General features: G+C 42.6%; 1 protein-coding gene across 2 annotated transcripts in view; it reads left to right on the plus strand.

The window, feature by feature from the left end:
* Positions 1 to 27,764, plus strand: part of lsamp (limbic system associated membrane protein) — a 629,716-nt gene that overhangs the window by 578,188 nt on the left and 23,764 nt on the right. The window contains exon 8 of one of the 2 annotated variants that reach the window (XM_055644555.1): positions 24,545 to 24,580. The exons of the other annotated variant lie outside the window; for it this stretch is intronic. Within the exon in view, the coding sequence (XP_055500530.1) occupies positions 24,545 to 24,580 (36 nt within the window). The remainder of the gene's footprint in view (positions 1 to 24,544; positions 24,581 to 27,764) is intronic. 2 annotated transcript variants of the gene reach the window in all.

A 27,764-nucleotide genomic window follows, 5' to 3' on the forward strand; every position in this document is an offset into this window, starting at 1 on the left:
TTGTGTGGGAGGAAACCGAAGATCTTGGAGAAACCCACGCAGGTCACGGGGAGAACGTACAAACTCCGTACAGACAAGTACCCGTAGTCAGAATCGAACCCGGGTCTCTGATGCTGTAAGGCAGCAACTCTACCGCTGTGTCACCGCGCCGCCCACTTGGATGGCTTCCAAGTTCCAATCCCTTCTGCGCAATGTAGTGAACTGCTATATCCCTGCTGCATGGAGCTTTACTGTTCAAAGGAAGTGGAATCACACGTTTTGATGTGTATTTGACAAAGAAATAAAATATATAATGGCAAACTTCAAATCTAATTTCTCAATTTCTCCAATTTCTTGCAAAAGGCCCACTGCTAAATAGAAATAGGTAAGATCAGTGCCTTCAAATATCTTTATAAAATTAAAGGCTACAATGAGAAATAGAGTGAAAGGGATTTTTCAACCTGAATGAATCATTTGATGGAATTCTGTAATTTAAATGTATAATTTTATATCATTGCCCTTCTTCACACCCCACCACATATGTGTGAAGATTTATTATACAAGGCAATCAAAGATCTTAATAGCTCATAGTCGCCATCCAAATATGGTACTTTTCTCACTGAACCATGGAACTATGTCATTGGGAAGAGATTAGGATAGTTTCGATTTTAGTTCCATTATATGAAATACGTTGTCAAAATTGCCCTGTGCAAATAATAGTGAAAGTTTAAATAGCACTAGAATGAGTCTGTCACTCATTGAAATTTGCTCCCAAGAGTATAATATAGACCGAGGTTAGTCACTTAAAGCACTCTGTACTCTACCTACAGATGAAAGTTCATTCCTACGTACAAAGATCCCTGGATATCTTTGCATTTATTATTTTTGTAACCCATTTCGTTAAAAAATATTAGAGTATGTTTTCATGATTCTCTAGTTTTTTCCAATTTTTATAGTTTGTTCTCCTGCATTGTAATGTCTTCATATAATTAAAAGCTACAATGAGAATTAGACTGAAAGGTGTTTTTCAACCTGGATGAGTCATTTGATGGAATACAAGTGATACGTTTATTGAGACCTATACATGCCACTCATTTGAAAAATTTACTTCCCTGGATGTGAACAATCATGATTATAGCTCTGTGAGAGATCACAGGCTTTAAACAATATCTTTGCCTTTCGTTCTGTTCTGCTGTCCATTTCCACCATTTTCTGCTCCCCTCTTTATTTTACTTTGTATTGTTGTCTATTTAAATATTCCAAAGATCTCCATTCAAAATCATGGTATATAGATTTTGGGGTGACACAGTGATGCAGTGGTAGAATTGCTGCTTTACAACATCAGATACCAGGTTCAATCCTGACTACGGGTGCTGTCCGTACAAAGTTTGGATGTTCTCCCTGTGACAGCGTGGGTTCTCTCCAAGTGCTCCAGTTTTGTACAGGTTTGTAGGTTAATTGGCTTCTGTAAAGTTTGTCGGATAGAACTAGTGTATGGGCGATCGTAGGTCGGCGTGGACTCAGTGGGCCGTAGGGCCTGTTTCCACGCTGTGTCTCCAAACTAAACTAAACTAAACTAAACAAAACATTTATTTTACCATGATCAGCAAAACCAAACTTCATTAAAAAACCAACTGAGATCATGAAGTAGGATTGAAAACAATTAAAGATTTTCAAATAATAACAACAGTAGATGGCCAAAATTAACGTGTGCTTAGTTCAAAGGATTTATCTTCTAAGGTGAATCTTAAAAGGAAAGGTCGATAATGCCCAGACCTCAATCTGAAAGCTTTTAAATATGTTTTAGTTTAGTTTAGTTTATCATTGTCACATGTAGCAAAATACAATGACACGCTTTTTGCTGTGTGCTATCCAGTCAGCGAACGGACTGTGCATAATTACTCTCAAGCCGTCCACAGTGTACAGAAACAGGATAAAGGCAATCTGCTGTTGAAATAAAGATTTAAAAGATTCAAAACCTCATTTTAGGACCCCGATAGTCCTTTCAGATGAGGCAGAGGTTCACTCACACCTCCTCCAACCTCATCTACGGTGTCTGTTGTTCTTGATGTGGACTCCTATATAGCAGCGAGACGAAGCACAGACAGGGTGATTCTTTGTTGAAGACCTTCGCTCAGTCCGCCTTGGCTTCGCAATCTCCCGACTGCCAAACATTTTTGCTCCTGTTCCCCTTCCCATACTGACGTCTCCATCTTGGGTTCCAGTGTTAGAGTGAGGTCACATGCAACTTGGAGGAACAGCACCTCGCTCAGACCGCTTAAAACCCAGTGGTATGAGTGATGATTTCTCTAATTCCACGTAACCCCTACAGTCCCTCTCTCTCCGTCCCTCCCACACCCCCACCCTAGTCATCCTGCCAGTTCAACTGTTTGCATCCATATATTCCTTCGTTATCACCTCTTCCACAGCCAACAATGGACCATTGTGGGCTCCACCTATCCTTGGTCATCCGTGCCTGCTCTGATTTTTTCCTGAAGCGTTTCATATCTCTAGCTTCCCTCTCCTCTGACTCTCAGTCTGAAGAAAGGTCTTGACCCGATATGTCAACTATTCCTTTTCTCCAGAGCTGCTGCCTGACCCGCTGAATTATTCTAGCATTTGGTGTGTAGCCACAAATACAAATTTGCATTGCACATCCATTCTCAATGTGGTATCAGATGCTGTGCATTTCCATTGTTGTTGTCAGTGGTCTTGAATGTTATTGATATCACTGTGAGATAAATGCAGGTTCTACTGCCATGAATGATAAAGCAAGGCACCTCAACATCTGGTTTATCCTCATGACTGTGCACATGACTGCCAGTGCAGGCTGCTACCAGGCACCAATTGTTCCCACTGCAAGTGGGCTCAGCTTTAAACTCATTAACTTTAGTTAATTATAAGCTTGTATATGTTACAACGAACAATACATGAACAGTAGCACCCATCAGACGTGACGATAGCATATAAAGTAGTAATGCAGCTAAAAGAGCTTTCTGCAAACTCATCAGATTTATTAAAGTATTTGTGTGTTGGATATAATGAAATCAAAGCCCACTTATAAAGAGGACAATACAATTTAATTACAAGAAGCAAATCCTCTCCTGCGGTAGTTTTTACTTTCTTTGGAGAGTTCTCAGTAAATTTTAACAACAAGCTCGCCTAAGGTTCAGCAGATAAAAACGATGCATTTAATTTAATCGCACTGGATGAGCACCTGAGACTGTATTCTCCGCTAATAGTTATCATGTTTACTGTATGTAGTGGAAAACAATGCCATCTATTGGCCATATCCTTTCACTGACCTGCTTTAAAATGGACAAAAAATGCACCAATGCTATTTTTTCCTCCTTTGTGCAAAAGTCCTAACTAGCCAGCACAAAGTTTCATGAGTGCTGATCATATTTTTCTTCTGTTCATTGTTGTGGGGCTGTCCCACTGTACTAGCTAATTCAAGAGTTCTCCCGAGTTTCCCCTGATTCGAACTCGGAGAATTACGGTAATAGCCCCTCGTAGGTACCCGGGGCTCTTGTGGACATTAGTCAACATGCTGAAAAATCTTCACGAGTCTTCCCGAGCTTACCGCGTTTCCCGAGTACCTGCCGTTAGCGTTACGAGCCGCTAAGAGACGTCCCGAGCTCCGACGTACCCGCAATGTACATTCTACGTGCTTACCATGAGTTTGATTTTTTTTTAAACTCGGGAGAGCTCTTGAATTAGATCGTACAGTGGGACAGCCCCATTACTATTCTATTTTGGACTTTGGTTTGGCTGCACGGAGTATTGCATGCAGTTCTGGTCATCCCATTGGCGGTTTTGGAATGGGTGCAAAGGAGGATTACCAGAATGCTGCCTGGATTTAGGGGATATTAGCTTCAGGGAAAGGTTGGACAGACTTGGATTGTTTTCTCTGGAACCTCTCTGATACTGAGAATAAAAGTTGAGATATCATGATGCAGCTGTACAAGTTGTTGGTGATACCATACTTGAAGTACTGTGTGCAGTTCTGGCCACTCAGCTGTAACCATTATGTTGGAGAAGATGCAGATGAGAGTCACCAGAATGTTACCTTGACTTGCGTGCTTGAGTTATAGGGAGAGGTTGGGTGGGCCGGCATTTGTTTCTTTGCAGCCTAGGAGGCTGAGGGGTGATCTTATTGACGTGTCCAAGATCGTGAAGAGCATGGATAAAGTGAACGCTTGCAGTCTTTTTCCCAGCGTCTACAGAGGATTCTAAAACTAGATGGCATAGGCTTAAGAAAAGAGGAGATTTAAGACAGAACTCAGGGGCAATCTTTTCACTCAGAGGGTCGACTGTGTCTGGAATGAGCTACAGAATGTCATTTGGACAAGTATGTGGACAGAAAGGGTCCAGAGCATTATGGGCCAAATGCCAGGAAATGGGACTTGCCCAATATGCCAACTTGGTAGGCATGGACATGGACAAAGGATGGGCCGAAGCACCTGTTTCCATGCTGTACGTTTCTATGATACCAGATACTTCTTACTCAATATGCACACACACATTGGCTTAGTAGATTTATTTTATTTTACTAAATTGTTGATACTATCATGTACTAAAAATGCCTTCACATCAACTGTTGATGACTTATCTATCTCCTTGAAAAGCAATCATAAAAAGTTTGTCTTTCAATGTAAAAGCCTCAAAACCACTGTGCCCGATGGGCCACCTCAGCTGCTGCAACATCACTTGATCTTTATTGTCGCGTATGCACAGCACAGTGAAATTCTGAAATGACCATGACCTTTTGTGCAAATGCACAGTCACATTCATATATTCTTTTACATTGAATAGAGAGTTTCCCTGGTGAGATAGGCGTTTACAGTCCGAATTGCCTCTGCCTTCTCAACCTCTCCGTTTCTCACAAAGAGCAAACAGAAAAAGTCCAAGGTTGCACCTCCTGTTGTAAGTTCCTGCAGGTGGGCGGAAGTACCAGGGGTTCGGCAGAACGCACTACTCTCTGCAGATCCTTGTCCTTGGCAGAGCAAGCCCAAATAAGCCCCGGAGACACTCTGAATTTCCTCAATTGCAGGCCTGCGCCCCAAGTGCTGAGGCGTCCCTCACCTTGCCCAGATATTTAAAACTGCCCCATCCTGAGTGTCGTCCCGGGGATGTGCCCTCCTAAAGTCCACGATCAGCTCATTCATTTTTTTGATGTTCAAGAGGAGGCGTTATCCACCAGAGTGAACCACGCTCCTCCCGGTAGGCCTTCTCATCGTTGTCTGAGATCAGGCCCACCACCAGTGTCTCCAGCAAACTTAATTATTGAGTTGGAGCTCCTAGTTGTGTCCATCGTCGCCCACTGCCTCTGTGTCCGGGGGTGCTCCCGCAGCCGACCTTGAACACGCTCCCCGGTCCCTCTCGTCCGCGGCTCCCTTCTCCCCGACTCTCCGGTCTTCGGGCTTCCCCCTGCAGGCAGTCTTCCACCTGAGATCATTTTTGGCCAAGGTGACCTTGTGACATCCATGTCCTCCACAGGCTTAGCCTGCATCACCAGTTATTCCCAGGTTATCTCCTGTCCAGGAATGAACAAGTTCTGAGCTTTGGAGATCAAGGACTCCCACATTCACAGACCAGGCAGTGGGAGTGACATCATATTTGTTACATTCAAAAGCACTCAAACTAAAAATAACCCATTTAACCTCGTGGCTTCAGAGTAGCTACAGTACAGTACAGAGTCAGGGGAATTGCAATGCAGAAGAAGATTTTGTGGTTCACAACACTAGAGTGTCACAGTGGCGTGGCAGTAGAGTTGCTGCCTTACAGCGCCAGAGTCCTGGGTTCCATCCTGACCATGAATGCTGTCTGTACGGAGTTTGTACATTCTCCCCATGACCACGTGGGTTTTTCACGGATGCTTTGGTTTCCTCCCACACTCCAAAGACCTACGGATTTGTAGACTAATTGGCTTCGGTAAAATTGTAAATTGTCCCTAGTATGTGTAGGATACTGTAATTCTCTGGTTGGCATGAAGTCAGTAGGCCAAAGGTCCTGTTTATGCACTGTATCTCTAAAACTAAAACTAATGCTTCCTTTTACAACAGGAATTGTTCAATCTGTTCTAACCTCCTTTCCTCTCTGCCTTTATATCTTTCAAATATTTCTGCAATTCTCTTTTTAACCTGTGATTGTTGGGGCAAGTTTCCATCTTCCATATGGAAAGAAAAACGATCCGCTATTCCCCTTTCATTCTGCCTGTAAAAACACCCACCTAAGTACGCAATTGTGTGCCAACCAATTGAATTCATGTTTCATGTTTCATGATTTTAATAATTTCCTTAATCACCTCATGCTAAATGAAAAATTTCCAATTTTTTGTGCCTTTCTTTAAAGCCACTGTCTCATATTCACGAGATCATTATAGTGAATCCTTATTGCAATGCTTCTATAGTTTGCTTCTCTGGAGGTCGCAGAACTGCCTGTAATTCCCAACGGAGCCTAAGTATTGCCTTGTGCAAATTAAATACTTCTTCCTTCATTTTATGTTCGTTGCTGTGTAGATAGATTACCGAACACCTATCTGTCTTTTAATGGAGACACGAGGCACTGCAGATTCTGGGTTACAATGAAAGCCACAAAGTGTTGCAGTAACTCAACGAGTTAGGCAGCATCTCCGTAGAACATGGGTCAGGAGAAGGGTCCCGACTCAAAACATCATCTACCCATGTTTTTCAGAGATGCTGCCTGATCCGCTGAGTTATGTGCCTGTCCCACATGGGCGATTTTTCAGCGGACTGCCGGCGACAGTCGCCTGAAAAACTGGGAACTGGAACAGCGAACTGGAACCGGGAACTGGAAAACACACTCACAAATACATCGCTTCCTTCACCAGTCCATGTGATTTTTTTAGACAGCGCACTAAAAAAATCACACGGTGCAAATCCAAGGTGATACAGACACACACCGTGATGAACAGCAAGGTTGGCGCTGTAAAAAGACAGCTAAAGCACGGTGTACATTAAGTCCTTTTAAAGAGGGGGGGAGAAGGAGAGGAGACAACTTTTAAGAAGCCAGAGATGCACAGCTGTGAAGCTCGGCGGACATTTAACATTACTGGTGGGTTATCCTTGGTTCTGAAAACTACTGCTTACCTTTTTTTCCCCAATGAGCCAATCAGCACCGGGTACAACCTACGAGAACCTCCGAGAACCTTCGACCTCCTCGCAATACACTAGGACCTCCTGGCGACCCACCTACGGCAGGAGAATTCTCGCTGCTCTCCATGGCGGCTTCATTCTGGTTGCCGCTAATTTTTCAGCATGTTGAAAAATTCACGGCGACCATAATGAGGCCGCCACTAGTTCCCAGAATGCGGGAACTCCTCACGACCATGAAGGCGACTCCCCGGCAACCACCCACGAACATGTGGCGACCATGTTGCGACTGCATAGTCTCCTGCAGTCGCCTAAAGAGTCGCCTAAGTGGGACAGGCCCATCGCTCCAACACTTTTTGTCCTTCTTTGGTGTGGTGCACTGCACTCTTCCTGAACTCATTCGTATTTTGGCAGATCACACCTCTCATCTGGTTCCCCCTCCCCATTACAATCAGTCTGAAGAAGGGTACCGACCCGAAACGTCACCTATCCATGTTCTCCAGAGATACTGCCTGACGCACTGAATTTCTCCAGCACTTTGAGTTCTACTCAAGATTCCAGCAGCACGGCACGGTGGTGCAGCGGTAGAGTTGCTGCCTCACACCGCCGGAGACCCGGGTTCCATCTTGACCGAGTGCTGTCTGCACGGAGTTTGTACGTTCTCCCTGTGACCAAATGGACTTAGGTGTTCCGGTTTCCTCCCATACGCCAAAGACATACAAATTTGTAAGTTAATTGTCTTTGGTAAAGATTGTAAATTGTCCCTAGTGTGTAAGATAGTGTTATTGTACAGTGATCATTGGTCAGTGCAGACTCGGTGGGCTGAATGGCCTGTTTCTGCACTGCCTCTCTAAACTAAACTGAACAAAAAACTAAATCTACAGTTCCTCGTGCCTCTGACAGAATCACAGTATAGGCTCTGCTGCCATTCACAAACCTTCTTTAACAATTACCTCAAGACCAATGCAACAAGAAGCCTTGGATGGGCAATATTAGGTGGGCAATATTGTCCTAATTGTTCTTACATTCCAGTAAATAGTATTTTGCATTAATGGAACAATCTTTAATGGATTGAAAAAAAATGTAACAAAGATTATGTGGGGAAAACAACCTGTTGTGTAGCTTATGGTCAACCTTGAGCAGTTTGGCAATAACGTTAGGGCAAGATGAAGTCCAGTAAAGGTCAATTAAGAATAATTTGATGGTTTCCAATTAGGTACATGGGAAGTCAGGACCGCTCTCTAGTTGGTGATAGGATGGTTCAGTTGCCTGATAACAACTGGGAAGAAACTGTCCCTGAATCTGGAGGTGTACATTTTCAAACTTCTGCACACCTTGCCTGATGGGAGAGGGGAGAAGTGGGAGTGACCAGGGTGAGACTCGTCCTTGACTATGCTGGTGGTCATGCCAAGGCAGCGTGAAGTGTAGGTTCGTCAAACATTAAGTAAACACACCACGTAAATGATCTTTAAAAGCTCCCTAGCTTCTATTGTACAAAAGATCTTCTGGAGCTGATAAGCACTCCCAAGAAATATTTAATGCGTATCTAGAGACCAGGTTAGAATAAATAACTCTGCATCAGCAATGATATCAAAACGTCCACAATTTACCGTTCCCCAGCTGCACAGTTACTGAAGCAGGATATGAGCTGTTTGCTTCAAAGGCATTGTGGTACAGTCATTAGTGGCAGTCATATTCAGTTGATAAGGGATCACGTCAAGTAGAAAGGAGGGGAGCTGACAGTTCATTATTACTAATAACCTTTCACTTGCTGAGAGCGAAAGCAGGTAATTTCTTATGCCAATTAAAATGGGAAATTTAAGCGTTTGCTACAATTGCAAATTTCCAAGTGGGATGAAAAGGGCTGACTGTTGCAACAATACATCATCACTAGATGGAACTCACAAGTTCTGGTTGCATAAACTGCAAAGATTTTAAACATTTTTTTTAAATCTGTTGGCTGAAAAGTAAATAAATCCCTCATTGTATGTGATTGATTGAACAGCAAACAGTACATACAGCACAGAAACGGGCCCTTCAGCCCACAATGCTTACACCGAACATGATGCCAATTCAAACTGAGGCAACATCTCTAGAGAAAAAGGATGGGGGACGTTTCAGGTCAGGACCCTTCTTCAGATTCTTGAGATCTTGAAAGCAGAGGAGAGGGAAATAGAGATAAGAAAAGGCCAGAACAAAGCAGGACTGGCAACAGGTCCATATTCCTCTATTCCCTACACTTCCATATGCCTGTCCAAAAGTCTCTTAAATGCACTGTCTCCACCACCACCCCTGACAATGCATTCCAAGCGCCCATCATTGTTGGCTGGGGATGATGCGGTAACAAAGGGCTACAAGGATGCGAACATTGGAACTGGAAGGATGACAATGGTTGGGGACTGGGGGAGAGAGGTAATAGAGGGGTTAATAGAAATTAGATAAATCAACGCTCATACAGTTAGGTTGTAAGCTGCCCAAGCAAAATATGTGGTGTTGCTCCTCTAATTTCCTTGTGGCCTCACTCAGTGGAGGAGGCCCAAGGCAGAAAGGTCAGGTGCCTGATAAGAATAATAATGATAAAAAAACACCACAAGTGACTTGTCCCAATAATTTCACCTAGAGTTGGGACTTTTGCATTATTACTTCTCATGGCCTGGTTATCCCTTTTTCAAGTTACCAGTGCCTATTTTCTTGCCTATTGTCAGGTTTATCTTTGCGGCTGAATTGGTGTTTATTCGGTATTTCGCATTTACAATGTTTGCCTTTGTCCTATCAACAATTAATTAATACGTTTGACCATGTTATATTGCTGAGACTGATTTAGATAAGAGGTGTAGCACCCAAAGGTTTCTCATTAACCTTTTTTTTCTGATCCAATCTTTGTTTGAAATGCAATAATAATATTTATGCAAACTTTAATAAAATAGTCACATGTCTAATGAGAGCCGTTTCAATTTTAATTTAGTTTAGTTTAGAGATATAGCATGGAAACAGGCGAGTCTGTGCCAGCCAGTGATTACCCAATACACTAACACTATCCTGCACACTCGGGTCAATTTACAATTTTTGTTAACAAAGCCAATTAACCTCCAAGCCTGTATGTCTTTGAAGTGTGGGAGGAAAACAGAGCACACACGTGGTCACAGGGAGAATGTACAATCCTGACTACAGATGGCACCTGTAGTCAGGATTGAACCCGGGTCTCTGACGCCGTAAGGCAGCAACTCTACTGCTGAACCATCATGTTGCCCTATGACATTCTCAAGGTTTCAAGGTCAGTTTATTGTCACATGTACCAGTTAAGGTACAGTGAAATTTGAGTTGCCATAAAGCCATACTAATTGAAAAGCAAAAAGACACATAACAACATAACATCCAACATAAACATCCATCACAGTGGATTCCACATTCCTCACTGTGAAGGAAGGCAATAAAGTTCAATCTTTTTCCTCTTTGTTCTCCCGCGGTGTGTCGGGGCAGTCAAACCATCCGCAGTCGGGGTGATCAAAGCCCCCGCAGCCGACGATCAAAGCCTCCATCGGGGTCATCGAAACTCCTGCGACGGGGCGGTGGAAACTCTCTCCATGGCATAGAGCTCCCGAGTCGACCTCTTCTTACCAGAGACCGCAGGCTTCACAATGTTAAAGTTTACAGGTCCCGCGGTTGGAACTTTGATCCCCGGCAAAGGGATCGTAAGCTCCGCGATGTTAAAGTCCCGCAGACTACCGCGGCTTGGAGCGCCTGTCGATCTCCAGGAAAGGCTGCCAACTCCACGATGTTAGGCTGCAGTGGGGACGGAGATACGATACGGAACAAAACGCATCTCCGTCGAGGTAAGAGATTGAAAAAAAGTTTTCCCAACCCCCTCCCCCCCCACACCCTCTACATAAAACAAACCAAGGAACACCAAAACATACTTTTAACACATACTAAAAATACCTAAAACAGAAGAAAGGACAGACACTGTTGGCGAGGCGAATTCTCCTGAATCTTGTGCTATCCCATTTTATTTTCCTATACCTTACCTTGGATCTCCAGGAGATTTTAAATTCAGTGATCAATCTGATTTGATGATCTCCGTATCCTTCTTCTTCTTCTTTCGTGTGGCGTGCACAGCCTAAAGTTGTTGGACAACTTGTTCTATTTGATCTTCCGTTTGTGCACGTCGAGTTGATTGCATTAGTCGAAATAGGGCGGACCACGTGAAGGTTGCAATCTTCCACCCCCATCTCCGTATCCAAGGTAAACACATACTTTCCCTCTTTATTGTGTGAAGATATAATACTCCCAGTCCATTTTTCAGTAGTCATAGTCTGTTCATTATCTTGATGGAAACTTGTGAAAGGAATCATTACCCTCCAGGCACATGGACAGGACTTACAACCAATACATCTCAGTTTCTCCCTTGCATTTGTGAAAATGTATCACATGAACTTCTGATTGTCACACCGCAGATGAATGATTGGGATCTGGCTCTAATTTAACGTACAGATCGCTGGTTGGCACAGACTCTGTGGGCTGAAGGGCCTGTTTCTGCACTGTTTCTCTACACTAAACTAAATCAATAATAAATATTAAAGCAAAGGATAGTTTAAAAAACATGGAATGCATATTTTATGTGGAAATGATAATCTCCACCCAAAAGTAACAATTCAAAATTTATGTTTGTACTGAAAATAAAATGGAAGTTCTCAGCACATATGTTTTAGTGTTTTAATGCTTTAGAGATACAGTATGAAAGCAGGCCCTTCAGTCGACTGAGTCCATGCCAACCATCGATCAACTTTTCACATTAATTCTCTGTTCTCAGACTTGCTCATACATTTCATACACATGGGAGGCAATTTCTACATTGGACAATTAACCTACAAACCCGCACTGGACTACCTGGGGGGAACTAATGTGGCCACAGGGAAAACGTGCAAACTCCACACAGACAGCACCCGCGTTTAGGATCAAATCCGGGTCTCTGACGCTGTGAGGCAGTGGCTGTACCAGCTGCACCACTCTGCCCCCTAATGGAAATTTCTGAAGTTAGGAATGATTTTCTTGGTTGCTTAAAATAAATTACTTGCCCCCTCACCTATATAACCTGTGCCAATCCTTTGGTTGCATTTAATCCTTGTCAGTGTATGGCTCTCATTGTCCAGGAGGTGTAGCTGTGGCAACTATCTTGTGAAACAGAACTTATCGCAAATTGTTGCTCAGCCTCAGGTGACCTGAGAGTTTAACATAGAAGATAAAGTACAGCACAGGAGCAGACCCTTCAGCTAATATATAATGCCAAGATAAACTAACCTCATCAGCCTCGACATGATCCATACCCCTCCGGACTTTGCATACCAGCTACGCCACTGTGCCACCAGAGTATCGAGCTCGTCCCCGAAACACTGCTAATCACTCCTCCACCCAACATGCTTTTTCTCTTAAATAGACACAAATGATGAAGTAACTCAGTGGGTCAGGCAGCATCTCTGGAGAAAAGGGATAGGCACCATTTTGGATCAAGACCCTTCTTCAGACTGTCAGGGGGGAGGGGAAACTAGAGGTATGACAATGTATAGAACAAATCAGAGCCGGCACCGATGGCCAAGGAAAGATGGAGCCCACAATGATCTAATTTTGGCTGTGGAGGAGGTGAAGGGATATGAACAGTGAAACTAGCAGAAACTAGGGTGGGAGAAGAACAGAGAGAGAGAGAGAATGTAAGGGTTACTTGAAATTAGAGAAATCAATATTTATACTGCTGGGTTGTAAGCCGCACAAGGGCAATGTAAAGTGCTTTTTCTCTTTGTATCACAATCTCTCTGTTTCTTACTCCATACTTTTTTTTTTTTTTTTTTACTTTTAGATTTTTTTTATTTGCTCATTTTTCAGGATCAGAGTGCCATTGGTTAGACCAACATTTATGGCCTATCGCTAGCTAATCTTGAGAAGATGCTGATGAAGTGTATTGGCCTGATGCTTCTTACTCCATACTCATCCTCTCTCTCTCTCTCTCTCTCGCTCTCTCTCTCTCTTTTTCGCCCTATGTATCTGTCTATCCTTCTCTACAAGGTACTAGATTTTTTGGATCCCACCAAAGGCGTGTACCCCTTAAAATCTCACAGTCGACTGATTTACTGATGCTGACTGTAGATCCTAGAATACCATATACCAATTGCATTGGAAACGTTTCTAAAGGACAAAAAGCATTATGAAGGTGGCTCACCACCCCTATGGCCATTCTAGAAAGACTGATAAGTAACCGCCTTGCAGGCAAGATCCACGTGAAATATAAGAAAAATCTGTATATTCAGATCAGGCAAGTATTTGTTCATTAATTTTTAGCAATCAAAGTAGCTATAAAAAAATTGTATTAAAAATGCAAATTGTTTGAAGACATTCTGATAAAGAATGGAAATACAAGGAACTGCAGATGCTGGTTTACTAAAATGTTAAAGTAGTGGAATAACTCAGCGGCTCAGGCATCATCTCTGGGGAACATGGACAAGTGGCGTTTCAGCTCAGGATCCTTCTTCAGATTGACAAAAGGACAAAGGGACTGAAGGACCCTGACCTGAAACATCACCTGTTCATGTTCTCCAGAGATGCTACAAGACCTGCTGAGCTACTCCAGCATTTATGTCTTTTTTCTGATAAAGAATGGCATTGATGCAATTTGACAGAAAACTTGTAAACACAAGTTTGAGGCTTATGTTACTTATGAGAGATATTTTGCGACCACATTGAAAAGAATATGTTTGCCTCTCGCAGGAGGAATAATAACAGGGAAGTCATCATTCAGCACAGGTTTGTAAACAGGAAGAGGTGGAGAAATCATTGCGCTGCTAAATGTAAGGCTTTATCTGGGGAATGATTAAGGTTGGCCATTGCCTGCTTGGGAGATTCACTTGACTTTAATGGTTGCAGCATTTTGCATGCATTTGTGAATTGTTGATGCTATTCTAAATTTTCTGCACTCATCGAGTGGCAATATGAAGTCCCACATGAGGTTGTGTTGTCATATTAACTAATAGTGAATTTTGCTCATGCCAAGAAAATGGATCCTATTACCTTGGCAACTCTCTTAATGAAAACACAACTTAACAAACCATCAGTATTTATTTTAAGATGTCATCCAGCTTTGATTATTTGTCATACTTTCTTTGGCAATGAAAGACCAATCTATCAAACTAACCACAAGGCCTTCCCGTCAGTACCATAACTAGCGGGCTATTGCTCCACAAAAGTGTGACTTCAGTGAGATTTTATGTTTTCATTCATCTTCTCAAAATGAAGATTAATCCTGTTATCAGGCAACTGAACCGTTCTCTCATCAGATAGAGTGCGGTCCTGACCTCTCATCAACCTTCTTGGAAACCTTCAAACTATGTTTAATCTGATATTATGGGACTTTACAGTATCTTGCACTGATCATGAGACCCGTTAGCCTGTATCTATACACTGTGGATGACTTGATTGTACTTTTCACTGATTGGATAGCATGCAACAACAAGCTTTTCACTGTACCTCGGTCAGTACAGGTGACAATAATAAACTAAACTAAATTAAAATAAAATAAACTCATATTCCTTACATTACTTCACTAATTTACCCTTTCTGATATCTCCATTGCTTTGCTTTGCTCCTTCCCTGTTTTCTCATGTTAGGTGAGTGTTGGCTGCGTTGCAAGCTACTGTTAGCAAGTTTTTCTTAGAGATGAAAGATGGAGAAGTTAGTGGCGGCACGATGGGACATCCAAGAGTTGCTTCCTTACAGCCCCAGAGACCCAGGTTCGATCCTGATTATGAGTGCTGTATGAACAAAGTTTGTATGTTATTCCCAAGACCACATAGGTTTTCCCCAGGTGCTCTAGTTTCCTCGCACACTCCAAAGAGGTACAGGTTTGTAGGTTAATAGGCTTTGGTAAAGATTGTAAATTGTCCCTAGTGTGTGGGATGGTGCTAATATACGGGGTGATCGCTGGTGGGGGTGGTCTCAGTAGGCCAAAGGACCTAGTTCCCACTCTATATCTCAAGACCAAAACTAAACTAAGTTCATCTCTGACTCCTGAAGACAAAATTACAAAGCTGAATGCAAAAATAGATGAGAACAGCATTTAGGAGCATCAGAAATTGGAACATGATTAAGCCGTGCTTCCCAATCACTCTGCATTCGCAGTCAAGAAAAACCAGAACTGATTTTCTACTCACAGGCTCCTTTTGTTGGGTCCTTGCACAGACGTTTAATTTTCCTTCCACGCTTCCGTTTCCACTCTGGTTACAAACATTGAATTAAAAGATCTTTGTTTTAAAAATTGCATCCATCTTCTCACTTTAGTGTGTGTTCCCCAAAGTGAGCTTGCTACCAGATAATACCCCACATTGTTGCCACATCCTCGTATATATTTTGATGCATCTTTGGGTCCAAAGATCTATTGATCTCCATATGGAATATAATCAATTTGTTTCGACAGGCCTCTAAGGCAATCTGATAGACATGATAGACAGCCAAAAGACTGCACTGGGAGCAAATTTAAAAGAGCTTCATTAAGCATTCCACAACTAATTGTGTGCACTGGTCAACAGGTCATTTAGCAATGCTCAACCTACTTTTTTCTACCATTACTTGGGAGGTTTATCAGTGAGAAACCTAGATCAACAGGAGGGGAAAGATGAGGCTGCTATCAACTTCCCACATGTAACAGGGTGGCACTTTGGCGTAGCAGTAGAGTTGCTGCCATACAGCAACAGATGCCTGGGTTTGATCCGTGTTGTCTCTGTGGAGTTTGTACGTTTTCACCGTGACATGCGTGGGCTTTCCCCGGGTGCTCCAGTTTCCTCCCACACTCCAAAGACGTACAGATTTGTAGGCTAAATGGCTTTGTTAAAAATTGTAAATTGTCCCTGGCGTGTTGGGCCTGCTTTCATACTGTGTCTCTAACCTAAAATTAAACTAAGTTAACCTCTATCTCCTCAAGACAAAATTACAAAGCCAAATGCATAAATTGATCAGAACAGAGCATCAGAAATTGAAACGGGATCAATCCATGTTTCGCAATCAGTCTGCATCCCCAGACTATAAAATAAGACCAGATTTTACTGTGCCTTACGACAGACATTTAATTTTCCTTCCTCACTTGTTTGTTTTTGTTTTAAAAATTGCACCCAGTGCAATGGGAGGCTTGGTAGTGAGAAACCTACATCAGCACAGTGGCAGTCAGAGTGCTGCCTTACAGCGAATACAGCACCAGAGACCCGGGTTTGATGCTGACTACGGGTGCTGTCTGTATGGAGTTTGTATGTTCTCCCCATGACCTGCGTGGGTTTTCTCCAAGATCTTTGGTTTCCTCCCACACTCCAAAGACGTACAGGTTTGTAGGTTAATTGGCTTGGTAAATGTAAAAATTGTCCCTAGTGGGTGTAGGATAGTGCTAAAGTGCGAGGATCGCTGGTCGGCACGGACTGAACGGCCTGTTTCCGGCCTGTAGCTCTAAACTAAACAGTAGGGGGCAAGCTGAGACTGCTATCAACTTCACACAACTAACAGGGTGGCACAGTGGCTCAGTAGTAGAGTTGCTGCCTTACAGCGCCAGAGACCCGGGTTTTGTCCTAACTGTGGGTGCTGTCTGTACGCAGGAATGGAGAGAAGGAGGATGGAGAGAGGGGGCATTGCCCTTGCATGCCATCTCTCTCCATCCCTCCCCTATCCAAGTCGTACCAGCTTCAAAGTCGTCTTGTTGAGTCTCATTGTCTATACTCGTTTTCACCTAGGCCAGAACTAACAATGGCTTGTTTCCTTTATCATCATTACTTTTTTGCATATCTTTCACTAATTTGTTCTATATCTCTCTACATCACCGTCCATATGTCTTGTTTCCCTTTCCCCTGACTCTCAGCCTGAAGATGGTTTCGATCTGGAATGTCACCTATTCCTTTTCTCCAGAGATGCTGTCTAATCACAATTTACCGTATGACAGCTCATTTTTGTGTAAATAGCTCGCTCTAAGCTTCCCCCCCAGTCTAGTTTCAGTCAAAAATCACTGAGTCAAGCACTTGCGCATCTAAACTTTATCTTGACAAAACACAATTACAGTTTCCATTACCGTACCTAACCACCGCGAGTTCGATCCTCATATCTGCCTGATCAAGCCCTCTTGGCATAGCTCAAATAGAGACACTCCAGAAGGTCACGCAGTCACAAACGCTCTCCCAGAAGATCGACACAGGACCTCGTGGTAGTGGACTTATATAGATCCCTGGACCCCAAGTGCCGAACCACATGTGGGTGGTCCCTTTACAATCCAATAACAAATATTGATTAACCCCATACATGACAGACATTTCCCTAACCCAATAATACAGTGGCTGATACATTGTATTCAGTGTTTCTCAGAGGAAACGAACATTGCAACAGGTGTCCTGCCATGCAAGAAAACCAGACAAGGCTCAATACTTAATGCAATCACCATTCAGCAAAGTAAAGCTTTGCAACATTATTTACAATGTGTATGTCTGGTTTGCATCCATCCAATCCATTCTATGCATTTTGCACCTAATTGTCAGGGCCTGCAGATGTTCCCATTCTCTTCCTGCAGCTCTGATCTAGGCTCTAGACAAACTGACACCACTCTGCAGCTCGTCCAATTTCTACAGAAAGCTCTTTTAAATTGACCAAATGGCCTAGCAGCCCAGAAGCCTTTACTCAATTTTAGGGTCCTAGGCTCTCCAATTTGGCCAGGATTAACCTTCCTTCCTTTTATCATATATGATAAACCATCATTTATGATAATAAGTAGTCAGATAATCAGATAACCAGATATACATATGTGTGTCTATTACATTTTCCATCCATCAACCACACAAGATGATGATGTTTCTTCTCAGAATCTTGTCAAGTTTCCCGAGTTTTCGTGGGCATAGCTTCACAATTTCCGTCTGATGAGTCTTCACCTCCCGGGTTTTTGTGGGTGTGAATTCCCTCCATCTGTGTTGTTGCCCATTCTTCCATCCCTTTCCATAGTCGAACCTATAACCTGTAATTCCTGAAAAACTTGGAACAAAGCAAGTTACCATTCATGCACCAATGCTTACCCATACATTCACTGTAATTCTGCAATACTATCCCTTTCCCATTTTAATATTCTGATCTATTATATTCTACTATCACTGTATTCCTATTACTGTTCTGTTCTATAATATACTCTTTACTATCCTAGGATCAACACTAATCAGCCCTCTCCATACTCACAAGATGGTATAATATGTATATCTGATGATGGTTTCTCATATATATTTTAGTGGAGCAATCCAGATTTCCCTAAAGGTGTGACTTTTTTAAAGCAAACCTTGATAAATGTTCCAATTCAACCAAATTCAGTCTCAGCCTTCAATTTACAATTTTAAATTTCAGTGTCCGTCTCATCCTTGTCATTCCATAGCATTGTGGTCGATAACACAATTCTATTCCAATTCCTGTGGAATTCCCAGCTGTTCAAATTTAAACAATCAATTTCTATATGCTGTCAATTTCATCATAAATCCAATTAAGATGCCAATTCTAGGGACAATTTCTTTCCATCTTGATACTAGAAGCCGCTTTACCATCAGGGGTTAAACAATTTAGATCCATTGGTTAAATACATTGACTGATATCTCCACACCCATTCAAATTTCTCCTTCTAATTCAATAGACTTCTCCTCTAGTACATCTTCCTTGCTATGTTGGCTTGGCTCTCAGTCTAGGGGTTCTCGCTTAAACTAGTTTCCTTTTATCTCTAAGTAACTCTTTCTGGAAGGTATGGAGAGAAGGCAGGTCTAAATAACTCTTTCTGGAAGGTTAGTATTGACTTTCCGAGGGGAACTCATACATTTTCAGTCTACCTCATTTTATACTACCACCTTACGTTTCCAGGGTATGTCTTAATTCCTTTTAACTTTTTAATACTATATCCCGTAAGCCCTCTTTAAATCAATTTATTTATAACTAAATTTTGACGCAAAGCGAATATTTTGCCCCGAACCACAGAAGAATGTATTTTTCAAAAACAAATTCGGTTCTTTAAAGTGAAGGTTGCCCTAATAGTCGTCATAGGTTGTCGGTGTTGTTTCTTTAAGAAAGATTGATAGTGTTACTTTCCTTTCTTCGCTGGCGTCAAAAGCTAGATGATGTTAAAGTTGGGCACTAGGGTAGATTTCTTCTTCTTCTTCCCTGATGTCAGTTTCAAGGGAGTAGCGATACTGAGGAGCAGCTTTCTCTATCGGTTGGCCTTCGCAGATATGTCTTAAAGGGACAGGACAGTATCATTTCCTCCTTCTTGTTGATTCCTCCTTCTGGATAGCTACATTACCTGTGCTGTCTTCTGCCCATTCTAAAGGGGTCTGTATATTCTTTATCTCACTCCCCAGATATTATGTTGTCGATTATACTGTCCTGCAGGCACAAACTCAACAACAAGTTAGTATAATAGCTCCTTTCCCCACTCCCATACCTCCTGCACAATAAGTTTGTTTCTTCTCTCCCTACTGCCATTTCTTCTTCTTAGTTCCCATTCATTCTCACACCAGCTACTATGTTCCTTTTCTTACTTTCTTTATTGCCCCTTGATTGTTCTTCCGTCCTGCTATGTTCTATCTTCTCGCTGGGCACTCCTTGCTCCAATGATCTAATTGTATACAGTTGTAACAAGCTTCTTGTCTTACAATGCTCTTTGCTCTAGGGGGTTTCTGGGGCAGTCATAAGATTGTTTACAATTTATCCTTTATGTGATCTTCAGTTTTTACTACAATAGTACATCCAATTCGTTCATTCTGGTAAATTACTTGACGGGGTTCTAGAGTAGGGGTCATGTCTCCATGCCCACAATTCCTGGATGGGTGGGTAAGCCAGGACTGAGAAAATGGGTTGACTTCAGTGAACGGTGTGTGGCTTCTTGGTTCCTGATATTCGGGCTATCTCTCTCTTTCTGTTCTCTTGCGTCCCAGTAGTCTCTTGAAATAAAGGACCTCCCATAATTCCTTGGATCTCAGATGTTTCTATATTCTCTAGGATCACTAATTTCTTCGTAATCCTGGAAATCCCTTCTTTGACCCCTCTCTCACTCGCTCCCTTGTTGGACAGGCTCCACTCCAATGTCCCATCCTCCCACAAGTGTAGCATTTATTAGGCAATGTGGTTGGCCCTTGGTTCCATTGGAATGGGTTCTAAATTGGTAGTGTAGGTGTGATAATAATCTGAGAACTCTGGAACCCTAATTTCTCCCAATCCGTAATTTGCTGGTACTCTGGGAAACCATGGTTCAGAGTTAAATATTGGCAATTCTTTCTTGGCTATGCATTCACTTTCTCTTCTAGTTACAAGATAATTTTCCTGGTTCCTACCCTCCTTCCAATAGTGCCTCACAGCTCTGGCCATTTGACTGGCTCGGTTCTCAGACCAGTTCCTGTTATCAGTCTTGATTAAGTCTGCTACTGGGGAGACAATTCAATAAGATAGAACAATACTGAGGGGAATTCACTCCATTTCTGTAATATAAGTCACCTGATTGGTCCATATATAATTTTGAAAAACGGTCTAGAAATTCGTCTGCTCCTTCACCCTTTTCTGGTTTTATTTCCAGAATTTATTTTAAATCGCTTGGTTTGTGAAACGTTTTTGCAAATGCCGTTAAAACAGCCTCTTCTCTTGCACTGTCATCAATTACTACGTTTGCCAAGGGTTTATACGTTGGGTGTCCTAGGGCTGCTAGAAATTGGGTATTTTCAACTGGAGTAATTATCTATTGTATGGTCTCCCACAAATCCCGTGAATCTGCATGAAATACACGCATTGTGGTTCTTAAATAATCTATAAAAGCATCAGGCGACTTCTTCCTATCAGGGATTCTGTTTAGTACTGCCATTATTTCATGGGGCTTCCACGGAGTATGGACGTCTGTGGCACGGGGATTATTCATACTTACTGCGCTGGTCAAATCCGTTGTACCCAGCCCTTCCCTTACTGCGAACTGCCTATGGGATATCTGTTTAATTTGTAAACTTTCGGTTACATCAAAATCTACTTCGGTATTTTCAATCACTGTCTCACCCTCAAATGAATCCTTCCGTTTGCTAGGGGTTTCCCGATACTGCCCAAATAAGTTGTTCATCTTTCTTACTACTCATGTAATCTGTCTAGGTTGTGGCTCACAGAAATACTCTTGCGGTTGCAGTGTATCTAACATACCTTCCTTTTCTTTAAACACCAGAGCTAATCTCTTGGTTCTACTCCGACTGCCACGAGCCACTGGACGATCTATCAATGACGAAGTGGATAGGGTCGAAGAATCTGGTACCCCAGTTTCTGCTGTTGGTAGAATCGGTTCAAATGTAGAATCTGCAGGAGTTGTTATTGATCATGCAGACCTAAAATATTTATTACGAAACACAAGTCATACAAGTGAAGTTTGGGAAACGCAAGAGGAACATGGTGGGAGCTGTGAACTTCCGTTTAATATTTGTCCATTCTTCCAAATATTCATCTCCTTCTCCCTCAAAGTCAGCACTAACCATCGGATTCCTAATCTTTAAATTGGCAGGGAATAATTTCCTTCCAGCAGATCTGCCGTTTCCTTGTTCTGTGTGTTTCCCTTCATCTCCACTCCTGTCCTTCCTACTGTCTGGAAGTCGATCTACTTCACCTTCTTTCAGATCTATTCCAAGTTTAGCGATCGCTTTTTCCCAACTAGCTATCCTCTTAACCTTTGTCCACCCGTTCCTCATAATATTTTTTCCATAATCCTATTAATTCATTTTTGTTATTACAATGCTGTTAAATAATCAGTTTGATGTATTTTATCCCTTTTACTGTTCTAATGCCCCACCCAGCAGCCATAGCTTGTTCCCTAATTTCTTATTTAAAGTTCCTGATAAATTTCTTAATTTCTCTGCCTTGTGAGGAAACTCATTACACATTAGTTACAATGAGCTAATTTCCTCTTCTGTCATATCTCGATCTACACTATTTCCCCATGCTACCGAACACCCGAAACAGAATTCCTAAACCTCCGCTCCTTCCTTTTGATCCCTAAATTTATCAAGTTCATTCCTGAACAATGGTTAATGGCTCAAAGTGTTCATAGCCTCGCAATTCTTTACTCCTTTGCTCCACCAACCCTACTCTCCTATTCAAAATGTTCTCCTATCTCCCACAAGTCCACACCCTTTCAACCTTACAATTTTCTCAATCCCCAGTCATTCAAGGATCAGAGTACTCCAAGGAACAATCAAACACATTTGAGTACAATCAAATACATTCTCGCACTCATTTAATCCTCAATCGAAACACCCGAAAATGATCTTCCGACACTTAAATAACAGGAAATCACGCTACCTAGTATTATCAGGCACAACCACACTCCTACATGAACCACAAACATTTGTTTATTATAAATCACGCACTCTAATAAATCCTCTTCGTGGAGCAATCGGTTAGCGGAACGACTTCTACCCTGACACAGCGATCAAAAGAGTACAAACCCTGATCGAACCACCATGACTCAGATTCTCACAATACTACAATCTCCACAATTACAAATATTTAATTCAAACACACCTTTACTTCAATTATCTAACACCCAAAAATCCGTAAGCACGCACACACGCAGCAATACAAATAGCGGTCCGCGAACTTAACACACTCTAAATCTTAACTTTCTAAATCTTAATACACTCGAAATGTATTTACATAACAAAATATTTACTGAATTCGGATCCGATAACAATACAAAAAAATCTAGATTTTTACAATTTACAAAAAATGATTTAAAGCACTAGCTCAGTTTACAAACACTCGAGATCACGCTGTTATCAATCAGTGAAACTCTCCCTCCGATACCAAAGATTTTCCCCTTCCTAGGTTACTCTTTGCTGAGGGGTTCTACTCCTTAAATGACTACTTTTCCTCCCGAATGTTACTATCTTCACGTTAAGAATGGACTTCTATAGAGGGTCTTCTATCCCTCCTCTCTAAGCTCTACAGAATTAGGTGTACCCTTCGCATTTGGATTACTTTTTACCAGGTAAATCAGGTTCCCGTCTCTCAGGTACTCTTCACTATCAGGTACTAATCAACAATCGACCAGAGGGCTACTATTCACTGTTGATCAGCCGCTATTCGAAATTGGCCACGAACATGCACAAACTCTATCTATCTATACAGAATTCGAATTCTACCGTAGAACTTCAATGTGAAATTCTGTATTTGGACATTTGATTCTGCAAATATAGACTCGTTCTCGAACTCCTAGTTTTAGTGTGTACCACTCCACAAACGCGGGCTCTCGAATCAAACTAAATTGCCCAATGAAATCTCGAATGGTCTGGAGTATTCTCAGCCAATCTATATTCTATCCAGTACCTTTACGAGATTCCTCGTCCATCACTCCAGGGAGGGACTCAGATATCTTCATGCAGACACCCCTCTCTGCTGGGTACTGAGGGTTCAGCGCCTAACCTCTTCGCGCTGGCAGTTGATGCCAATTTTCAGAATGCACCTTTCCAATCAGCGCTCCTGGCAAAGATGGATCAATATGTAGACCGGACCTGTGTTTCACTACCCCTCCAATTGGATACCAAATCTGGACAATGGGCCACCCCTCACCCAATGAAGCCTGTCAGGCTCTCGTTAAAGCAGCTGCAGTCTGCCAACGACGACCACGTTTGGGCCACTCAACCCTGTTTTACGGGCCCCTAACACAAAGGAGTGTTAACCACCACCTAATGTCCAAATGTCCTAGCAGCCCCGAAGCCTTTACTCAATTTTAGGAGCCTAGGTTTTCCAATTTGGCCAGGATTAACACCTGTGGCACCCCGTGTAATTCAAACAGTGTTTTCTCAGAGGAAACGAACATCGCAACATGTGCCCTGACATGCAAGAAAACCAGACAAGGATTGTAGGCTACAGCAGCTAAAGTCTAACTTCAAGAAATGGGGTGTGGTGTACAATTTCCCAGCATGAGATGTACAGGTATATGGAATTGGCAGGGTCACAGGATGTATCCACCTGCTCAATATTATCTAAAAAAAGCAAAATTATCAATTACCATAGCCTATATTTGTTTAGAAAGGAACTGCAGAAGCAGGTTTACACTGACATTGGACATAAAATGCTGGTGTACCTCAGCGAATCAGGCAGCATCTCTGGAGAAGAATGGGTGATGTTTCGGGTCGAGACGCTTCTTCAGACTGAGAGTCAGGGGAGAGGGAAACTAGAGATATGAAGAGGTACAAAGAACAAATGAATGAAAGGTATGAAAGCTATATTTGTTTGTAATTTATATTTCATATCCTCATGGTCATAGCATGGACCTGCCAGCAGATGGCACTATTACTCTACTTCCTGCTGGCCAGGGAGTTTTTGCCCATACAAAAACTATGCATTCTGAGAAACAATTTTTCAAATAAATGCAATCTTTATTTTTCTTTCTTCAGAAAAAATTGAAACCACTGTGCACTCAAAACAAAAAGGTCAGTATCTGGCGCTTGCTTCTGCCAAATAAGATATCATGTTGGGAATGTGTGGAATCAAGTGCTCTATGTGTTAAATTAATGAGAGTAGTGAGTGTAACATTGCACTTGGTGTTATGATATACATTGCAAACGGAAGCACCGTGGTGAAATTACCTCCTTCGCCAACTTCCACTCGAAATGGAAAGAACTGCTTTCAGTCTGTGTCAGTGAAATGTCTGAATCACTTTACCTCAGAACTGAAAGGAGAAGGAAATCGATCCAGAGGGAAAAGAAATCCCAGGGAGGAGTGCGGTCTCCATGGAAACCACAGTGTTTCAAATTTGGTGGAACTGGATGGGAAGATTAGCAGCGCAATCCCTTTCAAAGACTCTTTGAAACCGGGAGCCACTGAGAGTGAGTGCTGCTCAGTGATGTGTGGGGGACGGGGAATTTAGTGATGCTCCCAAACATCTTGTGCCAGCACAGTTCCATTGAATAGAGGATTTCCTTTAGAATGTTGATTAGTATGGGTGCTTTTGTTATCTGTCTGTGCGTAAGGGGGGCTAGTTTTTGTTTTATTCCTGGGGATAAGAAGACTTAAGCAGCAACACTCCTACGGATTATACTAAGCTGCATGCATCAGACGAGCAGCTGCAGAAATGTGATGGGAAACCTGCCGTCAGGCTGAAATAGAAAGAGTTCTAGTCTCCTCGAGGCAGAGGAGCATGCAAGCTGGACAATTTTCTGGGAGTAGTGCAGAAGCCAGGAACTGCAGATTCTAGTTTACACAAAAGATCACAGAGTGCTGGAGTAGTTCCAGTGGGTGGCTCCAGTTGGACGGTGCAGACTCGGTGGGCCGAATGACCTATTTCCGCGCTGTATCGCTAAACTAGATGCAAAGTGTGGGGAGGACTCAACGGGCGGAGCAGCATCTTTGGAGAACATGGATTGGTGCTGTTTTGGGTCGGGGTCTTTCTCCAGTCTGAAGAAGGGTCCTGTCCCGAAACAACACCTATCCATGTTCTCCAGTGTTGCTGCTTGACCCACTGAGTTATTCCCAACACTTGGTGTCCATTTCTAGTCAATTGTGGAGGGATTGGGACAGGTGGGGTTCACTCCAACTACCAACGTGTAGGAGTGGTATCAGTGAAGATGGACCATGAGTTCACTTCTGCCCTTGTATGACCAGCAAACACTGAAGGTACCAGAGCCTCATAGTGAGAGAGCGAGTGAACCTCACTCACACCAACACTGTGATTCAGATCATGCTTATTATTAGTACAGTTGAAATCATACACTTTATAGTTCATTGGTGTTGCCTCCATAAAACAAAGGGGAGAGGACACACCTGTGTCATCTTCATATAACAATCTAAAGTTAGCAACAAATTGGCTGAAGGCCATTTCATTTGTCTTGTTAATTGGAATTGGAAACTTTTAGAGCGCCTGGTTTATTTTATTATCATGTTGCGTTTAAGCTAGAATCTGCATTTAATTTGCCTTTAAAGTCTAATCATTTGTGAATGATGTGATTGACCTTTCATGTGCATAATATGAAATAATATTTTCAAACGGAATTCAAAACTTGCTCGATTCCAGCACTTTGGTGACCACTCTTGCAACTTCTCAATGATCTTTTTGACATTTCTCATTTGCTGTTTTTTATTGTTATTTCACAGCCTAATTTAATTGGAGAGTAGAAACAAGAAACTGCAAATGCTGGTTTACAAAATAGGCACAAAGTGCTGGAGTGACTCAGCGGGTTCACGTGGCATCCCTGGAGAACATGGATAAGTCACGATGAAAGGTCTTCACCCGAATCCTCACCTATCCATTTTCTCCAGAGATGCTACCTGATCCATTGGGTTACTCCAGCCTGTTGTGTTCTTTTTCTGATAAAGAATGGCATTGATGCATTTGGACGGAAAACTTGTAAACACAGGTGTGTGCGTGATGTTACCTTTGAGAGGTATTTTGCGATCACATTGAGAAAAATATTTTTGCCTCTCTTAGGAGGAATGATTACAAATAAGTCATTATTCAACACTGATTTGTGCCATCCAGCCCAGCATCTAAAACCACAAAATGCTGGAGTAACTCAGCGGGACAGGCAGTATCTCAGGAGAGAAGGAATGGGTGACGTTTCGGATCGACACCCTTCTTTAGACCCTCAGCTTACTACTCTCCGGGAACACTGGACACTGTTGAGCTGCACAACTGCACTGAATATTTGGCTCGCTCCATGGCCAAGTTGGCAGCTGCTTACATCAGCTATACAGGAGCTGAGGACTGCATGTCCTGCTGAGCTGCCCCATCTCATTTTGCAAGGCTGTTGTCAGTGTTGGATTGCCACAGGTGCCAATGGTGTACACTTGATGCAACATTAAGCAGATCTTTCACATTACTGTGTCCCTTTGCTTTGAACTTTTGCTATCAATAGCAGATCGCAACTGTGCCAAGCTTAAACAACCGAGTTATTATGATCCATCTCGGAACAATGGACATTTGTCTCAGTTTTTGCCTGTGGTAAGTTGATACCTATACGTCATCGTCAGTATCCCTTTACTTCATGGGAGAGTAGTGCAAAGTGGCCTTGCTACAAAGCAGGCATTGTATTCAGAATACCACTGGGCGGCACAATGGCGCAACGGTAATGTTGCAGTCTTTACAGCGGCAGAGACCCAGGTTCGATCCTGACTACAGGTGCTACCTGTAAGGTTTGGGTGCATTCTCCCTGTGACCACGTGGGTTTTTTCCCACACTCCAAAGACATGCAGGTTTGTAGGTCACTGGCTTCTGTAACTTGTCCCTCGTGTGTAGGGTTGAACTAGTGTATGGGTGAGCATTGGCCGGCACAGACTCAGAATGACGACGAGCCTGTTTCCACGCTGTATCTTTAAGCTAACCTAAAGCTAACGCCAGAGGTTGATGGTGTCCTTGAATATTCCAGCCAGTTGCTCCGCACACATGTTTAGCACTCAGTCAGGTATGACCGGTGCCGGACGATGTGTGTGGATTCACCCTCTTGAGGAATGCACTGATATCAGCCAAGAGACTGAGACCACAGGGTCTTCAGGGGCTGTGGGGACGTGCAGTTGTGTCACCACTCGCCCCTGCAAAGCGTGCATGAAGAATTGAAAGGCATTGAACTCATCAGAAGTGATGCATCGCTGCTGCTTACGTTAACTGTTCTCCCCACTGTA

This window comes from Leucoraja erinacea, chromosome 13 (genome assembly GCF_028641065.1).
Source record: "Leucoraja erinacea ecotype New England chromosome 13, Leri_hhj_1, whole genome shotgun sequence".
NCBI lineage: Eukaryota > Metazoa > Chordata > Chondrichthyes > Rajiformes > Rajidae > Leucoraja > Leucoraja erinaceus.